This window comes from Eurytemora carolleeae, unplaced genomic scaffold, assembly GCF_000591075.1.
Source record: "Eurytemora carolleeae unplaced genomic scaffold, Eaff_2.0 scaffold300, whole genome shotgun sequence".
NCBI classification, from domain to species: Eukaryota; Metazoa; Arthropoda; class Copepoda; order Calanoida; family Temoridae; genus Eurytemora; species Eurytemora carolleeae.
The window spans coordinates 9,124-16,828 of NW_019396225.1; the positions used below are offsets into that span (position 1 = coordinate 9,124).

Below are 7,705 nucleotides of genomic sequence, written 5' to 3' on the forward strand. Positions count from 1 at the left end.
GGAAGGGACTACACTAGTTTAGGATGGAAGGGACTACACTAGTTTAGGATGGAAGGGACTACACTAGTTTAGGAAGGAAGGGACTACACTAGTTTGGAATGGAAGGGACTACACTAGTTTAGGAGGGAAGGGACTACACTATATAATACACTATAATATATGTGAGATATAAAGATATAAAATATATAATATATGTAATAAAAAGTTTCCTCTCGTGTGTATTATAAAGTCTATTTTCCATTTACTGTTTCGTGAGATAATTATAATTTTCATTTTATCCGGAAGGGAGAACAGTTGTGGATTAATATCTAAGTTAATTATTGTATTATCTACCTGTGATCAACCTGGGAAAAATCTTCATCATTCCAAACCATAACACCCCGACCTAAGCAGATTTAATAAAAGACCGTAATATTAAGTTATCCTCTGGCTATGCCCGATTAGCAACGTTATCCTTAAAAGTTTTGTCGTATCACATCCTTTATTTTATTTTTAAATTATTTATTTACATTAGTGGCTTCTTTGCATAAGTAAGTTACACAGTTAAGAAGAATTAACGTTATCTTCCACATTTTTAATTAGATTATCATTGGTATCGTTGTAAATCGGACATTGCCATGTTTACATGAAAGTTTCTTGAAGTTTACGCTCTTAGTCTCTTTAAAGGAATAGTTCATTAGCATTTTTTGTTAAAATAAATGAGTATTTTTCTTTATTATCATTCTTTAAAACTAAATCTTTGTATGCGTAAAATTTTCAACAAATATAAAATAGATAAAAGATACCTTTTCTATATGGAGCACTTGGCTTTGATGAACTACTTGGATCCATTTCCTCGCCACTCAGCGGTTCTTAATATTGAATTAAAGGGACTATATCAGCATAAATCAAAGAGACCTTCCATTAAAAGAGCTAGCGACATGCCTAATTCACAAGGGTACCCTTTAAACCTTTAACTGATCATTGAGGACAGAGAACTCAGTGAATACATCTCTGTATCGTACTACGTGTGAACTCAACGCAGCTGAAGTTCTATTTATTCTAGAATTTTCGGTGTACAAAAACTCTAATGTAAATATTTATATTCGACCACTTCTAGAAAATAGATATTAATATTCGGCAGACGCTGAACTCCAACCTTTGAGTGTGCGAGGTGGGGAAGACTTCACTACCGCGCTTAATTAAAACCATGATTAAGGGGGGATGACATTTGTAGATCGAGATTGAATCCTAGCCGCAGCGCTCGGCCCAGAAAGTGTCTTAACCTAACCTTACCCTAAATAAAACAAAGTGTCATAACTTCTAGAATATTCTGTGTCCAAACCTATTTTCTAAAATTCTAATGTAAATATTTATATTCGGCCACTTCTAGAAAATAAATATTAATTCAGTATAAAACAGCTTGCAAAAAAGTGTTCAACAATTACAAGAGTTTCTGTAGAAAAATAAGGAAAAGTCTCTCATCCATGATATGTTCAAGGTTTGAAAGGCACGGCAGGGATGCCCCTCTATAAATGGAAGGTCACATTAAATACATTAAATACAGGGTGTAAAAAAACCATTCAGAACAACCCCAACAATAATCTCATATTACATTTTTAGATCAATTTAAATTATAGCTTCCGGCATAATTTTATCAGAAAATTGATCAGAATTTAATAATTCAAAAGTGTAGAATTTTATACAAGATTTTTCTTTAATATCTTGATTAAGTTTCAAAGTTGTATTGTATGCTTTATAAAGTTGTATTGTATGCTTTATAAAGTTGTATTGTATGCTTTATAAAATTGTATTGTATGCTTTATAAGCAGGGTTCCCATATTTCCTTAATCAAGTTGGTTCCGTAAACACCTACAGAACCTTTCCTGAAGCTATTGAAATTTAACAAATTTTCAAAAAATTAACTCCCTAGATGCTACGTGTGACTCGCTATAAATCATTTTTTATGAAATTGATCTTGAATAATAGTTTCTCACACCTGTGCAAGGTAGATTTAGTCTTGTTTCGGTTCAGAAAGGTGTCACCCAAAATTTTCATAAGTGCATCTTCTTTAAAAGACTGTAGGTGTAATTTCATGCGACCTCCCATGGAAAGGTGGCGATGCCCGATTTACAAAGGTACACTTGAAAGCTTTGTCTGACCAAGCATGTATTAGAAATCAATGTTTTGTGTCTTTAAACTGTTTATTTTCATTTGCGGTTTCTCTGCGAAAATGACTGAGGAAATTAACTATTTAAGTTAATCCTTGTTTATAAGAAGCAACGGAGAAACTCGCAGAAATAAACACTTTTCTAGTCAGAGAACAATTGTATCTCCCACATTTTGGATTAGATTAAGGATTCAAGGGTACCGTTGCAAATCAGACATTACCTTCTTTGCATGGAGGGTCACTTGAAATTATGCTTATACAGTCCCTCAAGAGCTTTTGAAAAGGTTTCATAAAGCCTTCACGGATCCAAAATTAATTCGGAGAAAGTTTGAAACCCTACTTTGACTTAAAACATAAAGCCAACACGATGTAATCAATTTGTTGAATCTTTGTGTTGCACAAGGTAATAAAAGGTAAATTAATTAAAACTGAAATATGAAAAACAGCCAAGATTCTTGTTAAGATGCTCTAAAGTAAATTAAAAATGTTTATGTTTAAAACAAACCTAAATCTCCATCTCTAATTACAAGGGAATATATTTTCATGTTTTGATAAGCTTGAGAGAAACAAATTGAGGGGTTAACATCTATGCTCTAAGAAACTTAATAATCCCTTTTCTAAAAAATTCATTTATTTTTCTCTCTCCAAAAATCCCCTTTCAGCGAAAAAAAAACACGTTTATAATTAAAATTCTAAATAATTTTCATCCTTCTTAAATCTTTAGTCAAAAATTATACATAATCTTTTACCCAGAAGAAAAAATAAATCTTTAAATCGTAAAAATAGAAATGTAAATTTAATTCGTCAACAAACACGCACCCCCCTCTCCCTCCGTATATTTATTCAAACCTGTGTTGGGAGAACTATTCTCTATTTTCTCTCCTCCAGAGGAAGATGGAGTTGCAGAGGAGAAAAATCTAAATTTTATTTTCAAAAGTATTGATCCGAAGAAAAGTTTAAAAAAAAACATGATTAATAGAGCAGTAACATAAATTACAGATTTGAACTATCCTCCCCTGAACTATGCTAGAAAATACCTGCTCCTGACTGTTGCTGGAGTAGAGCTGAGGGAAGCATCTCCCAACGTTACTGTTATCCCACTGATATCCAGCGCACCCAGGAACGGAGGGGTTCCTGATCCCCTTGTCGGGGTTATACAGCCTCCTGTAGGAGTAGTTCCTGATATATCTGTCGCACTACCTTGGTAGATTTCATCCTGGGAGACACAACTGTGATACACAGAATCGTCTTCGCTTGATCTGAAAAGATAAATAATAAACCGTGGCAAAGTGCGCACATATGTTCACCAGAGAGAAACTTTTTTAAAAACCTTTTGATCCCAATCTTTTTTTCCAAATTATTCAAAACTAATTATTATTAAAAACGTTTCCCTAAATATTTGCTAAATAATTAATTATTATACCAGAACCCGTAAGAACAAAAAATTATTTTACTAGAAGAGGGGAAGATTAAAATGAAGATTATAAATGTCTTATTTCAGACCTTCTTTTTGTTGCATGTATTACATATTAAAAACTCTTTTTGATACTTGCGCCTGACAAATTGTTTTTTCTCCCAAAAAAATAAATAACAATTTTTGAGCACAATAATGAAAAATACTTGTGGGATAATTAAAAAAATATTAATAAACAAATCTTCTACCTATCATTATCCTTCTTCAGGGGGGAATTCGGCTCGCTGACTAGATCTCCATCTACTCCCTTTAAAAATGGATTTTTTAATCTACATACATACATTTAATACCAAAAGCCAACACTCATCCTTCAGTGAAGTGATAATTATCATTTTTGATTGAGCAAAGCACTCAGTTTTGATAATTAAGAGGGACACTTTCCCTTTTAATCAGAACTATGATGAAATATTCCAAAACTAGAACTTTTCTTTTTTGTGTGAAAAGAAGGAAAAAATGTTGGAATAATTTATCTTTTACGTAAACTTAGTTTTATGGCTAACAAGTGTCAAATCTAATAAAGAAAAGTACAGAAATAATTTTTAACAGTCAGAACATCTACTCTTAGAACTTGAGAATTACCACAAAATCTGAAAATTTTTATGAAGAAACTCAAACTTTCTAATCCCTATGTCTTTGTAACCTGATTTAATTGTAATCGAATCGAATCAAATCAAATCAACCTTAAAGAAAATTTGAGTAAATGGTAAAAATTTCAATTCTTCTCAAAATTGCTTGTTCTAAAAATTTGATGTTCTTACACTATGCCAAAATATGACAAATTATGCCAAATTATGCCAAATTATGTCAAATTATGCCAAATTATGCCAAATTATGACACTGAAGGAAAAATCTGAGCAAATAAATTTTGTTTTTGATTCGTTTTCATCTTTGGATAAATAATATATTCTAATAAATGAAAACTTTTGCGTAATAAAATTTTGTTATATTGGGAGTTCACAGTATTTAAAAGACCTAAATCCTCACAGACGAACCAAGCAATGTCCCAACACTAGCAATATCTATTTTTAAAGAAAAAAAATACCTGTTTTGTATTTAGAATAACGCTATTAACAAGTGATCCACTGCTACTGCTTTCCTGCATCATAGTGCTTCCACTTCCACTCATTGTATTGCTGGTGATCATAGAGGCAGCTGGAACACTTTGGGAAGTATTGTTTGATGTGTCTTCACCATCAGGAATACTTTCATCTACTCCATCTAGAACCTCTATAGAGCTAGGACTAGTCTGTTTTCTTTCCTACAGATACATATAATTATATATATATAATTCATTCTTGGAGAGTTACCACTGTCGACGTCGTATATATATCAATACGACTTGGAGAGTTACCACAGTCGACGTCGTATATATCAATACGACTTGGAGAGTTACCACAGTCGACGTCGTATATATCAATACGATGAAGAAGACTTTCTTTTCCAATTTTGATTTCTAACAGCAGAAACACTTTAACAATTAAACAAAGAGAAGTGGTCAATTAACAGCTTCTCTTTGTTTACTTCGTAAGTAATTTGAACAATGCTTGTTTGGGATCAAAGCTTTCTTAATAAAAAGACGTCTTCATTGTATTGATATAATCGCCGACCACTGTCCTTTTCAGAGAAAAGGGACTGTAAGCGTAATACCTCCCCCACATTGTAGACTTTAAAATTTAAGAGTAGTAAAAAGATTAAAAGTAATTAAAAAGTAATTTTCAGAAGACATGGGGAGATATCTGGAGACAATGAACGATCCAAAATAAGTGTATTCTTCTTCTCTTCAGATTGGTTTAAAAAACTGGTGAATTTATCATTTCATGGCAAGAGAGATACAATAAAACGCAAAATTAAATTTGTCCAAATTAATATAGGATTTCATTTAAAATCAGAGAACAATAAGTTTTATATTGATTGGATTAGGGTGAAAATAGAATTAATTAAAAAGAACTTATACGAAGAAAAAAATAATAGATGCGCCTTCAATTTAACTTTCTTAAGAAAAATGTGTGAAGAAAAACATCGATTCTAGAGTAAAACCTTAAACATGCTTTTATTATGTAATAAGTCAGTCAAAACGTGTCATTTGTCGTTCTAACAGAACGTTGCAGAAACTTTATAGGAAGCTTTGCTGAAGCTTTATAGGCACCTATGCAAAAGCTTTATAGGCAGCTTTGCAGAAGCTTTATAGGCAGCTTTGCAGAAGATGTATAAGCAGCTTTGCAGAATTTTTAAAGGCAACTTTGCAGAATTTTTAAAGGCAGCTTTGCAGAAGCTTTATAGACAGCTTTGCAGAAGATTTATAGACAGCTTTGCAGAAGCTTTATAGGCAGCTTTGCAGAAGATTTATAAGCAGCTTTGCAGAATTTTTAAAGGCAGCTTTGCAGAAGCTTTATAGGCAGCTTTGCAGAAGATTTATAGACAGCTTTGCAGAAGCTTTATAGGCAGCTTTGCAGAAGCTTTATAGGCAGCTTTGCAGAATTTTTAAAGGCAACTTTGCAGAATTTTTAAAGGCAGCTTTGCAGAAGCTTTATAGGCAGCTTTGCAGAAGCTGTAGAGGCACCTGTGCAGAAGCTTTATAGGCAGCTTTGCAGAAGCTTTATAGACAGCTTTGTAGAAGCTTTATAGGCAGCTTTGCAGAAGCATGAAGAGGGGGAAAAAGGAGGAATGTGAGCCGATGTCTCCTGTTATAACCAAAAAAGTGAACACTAATGTAAAAAAATTTTAAAAAATGATCACCTCTGAAGCTGAACTTTCTGTATTCAGTGTCTCTATACTATTGTCAGAGATAACAGATATATCGCTGCTTGATTCAGATCTAAATATATTATGAAACATTGCTGGATTCAGATACAAATATACAATATATTGCTGCTGGATTCAGATCTAAATATATTATAAATAACACTGCTGAATTCAGATCTAAAATATATTATGAAACATTGGTGGATTCAAATCTTAATATATTATATATCACTGTTTGATTCAGATCTAAATATATTATAAAACATTGCTAGATTTAGATCTAAATATATTATATAAGATTGGTTGAATTAGATCTAAATATATTATGAAATATTGCTGGATTCAGATATAAATATGTTATCACTTCTCAATTCAGATCTAAATATATTATTAAACATTGCTGGATTCAGATCTAAATTTATTTATCATAACTCAGGAACCCTTTAAACAATTTGCCTCAAATTTTGATTGGGGAACTCGGGAGGCCCGCCGGGAATGTTCTTAGCTTGGTTTTAAAATTCCAAGCTAAGTGGGTCGACTTTTATAGCGAAAAGTTAGTTTGCCAGTAAAATCGTTAAAGAGCGGGTAAATGGCGGGACTAACTTTTAGTAACCTTGGCAGCAGAAACCTTCCCTGGGGTCACGCCAGGTCCCACACAAAATTTGGGCCCGAGCGGTTAAGCGGTTTTGACGTTTATTGGATTCAAACAAACAGATAGACAATCAAAGTATATATATCATATATCACTGCTGGATTCAGATCTAAATATATTATATTATAAATCACTACTGGATTCAGATCTTAATATATTATATATCACTACTGGATTCAGATCTAAATATATATCAATTATTCATTTAAATCTAAGATTAAATCATTGCGCGAGACACCATGAGTTGAATTTTTAAAACTAAAATCATGAATATCTTTTAGGAAGGCTATGTTTTTTACTTAAATAGTTTCCAAACTTAGAATTTAAGAAATTAAGATAATAGTTCAAACTGATAAAAAGTTAAAATAATTTTTTTTTTTAGTTTTCTTCACCTTAGTTTTTCAATGCTCCGGTTTTTCTCCAAACTGCTTTCTCTAATCTCATTTACAGATCAAATAATATTCCTTGATAATAAAGATTTTTGTATTCATTTTCATTTATGGCAGATCATCCTTTTTTAACACTCGACCCTTCAGCATCCTCCTTATTACCAGGATGCCAAAAAGGAAAATTTTAATTTGTTTAATTTGTTTTTATTTATCGTTATTTATTGTTATTTATTGTTATTTATTGCTATTTATTGCTATTTATTGTTATTTATTGTTATTTATTTTAAAGGGACTATATA

At 31.9% G+C, this 7,705-nt stretch overlaps 1 protein-coding gene and 1 long non-coding RNA gene across 2 annotated transcripts; both read right to left on the reverse strand.

Moving 5' to 3' along the window:
* Positions 1–337: 337 nt before the first annotated feature.
* On the reverse strand, positions 338–3,074 carry LOC111698671 (uncharacterized). The gene is made up of 3 exons (XR_002764586.1): positions 2,999–3,074; positions 786–851; positions 338–385 (listed from the first exon to the last, which is right to left on the reverse strand). It is a non-coding gene; the product is annotated as an uncharacterized LOC111698671 (long non-coding RNA).
* A 96-nt stretch (positions 3,075–3,170) lies between these two features.
* Positions 3,171–7,603, reverse strand: LOC111698649 (uncharacterized). The gene is made up of 5 exons (XM_023469034.1): positions 7,410–7,603; positions 6,360–6,438; positions 4,666–4,881; positions 3,812–3,870; positions 3,171–3,408 (listed from the first exon to the last, which is right to left on the reverse strand). Exons 3-5 carry the CDS (start codon positions 4,765–4,767, stop codon positions 3,171–3,173), a joined length of 399 nt encoding a protein of 132 aa, XP_023324802.1. The 5' UTR covers positions 4,768–4,881; positions 6,360–6,438; positions 7,410–7,603.
* Positions 7,604–7,705: the final 102 nt, after the last annotated feature.

Coding starts and splice junctions, on each gene's coding strand:
- LOC111698649 (XM_023469034.1), bottom strand. CDS start 4,767: ATGATCACCAGCAATACAATGAGTGGAAGTGGAAGCACTATGATGCAG. Junction 3,871..4,665: donor TTATTCTAAATACAAAACAG/GTATTTTTTTTC, acceptor CCATTTTTAAAG/GGAGTAGATGGAGATCTAGT. Junction 3,409..3,811: donor CTGAAGAAGGATAATGATAG/GTAGAAGATTTG, acceptor TTATCTTTTCAG/ATCAAGCGAAGACGATTCTG.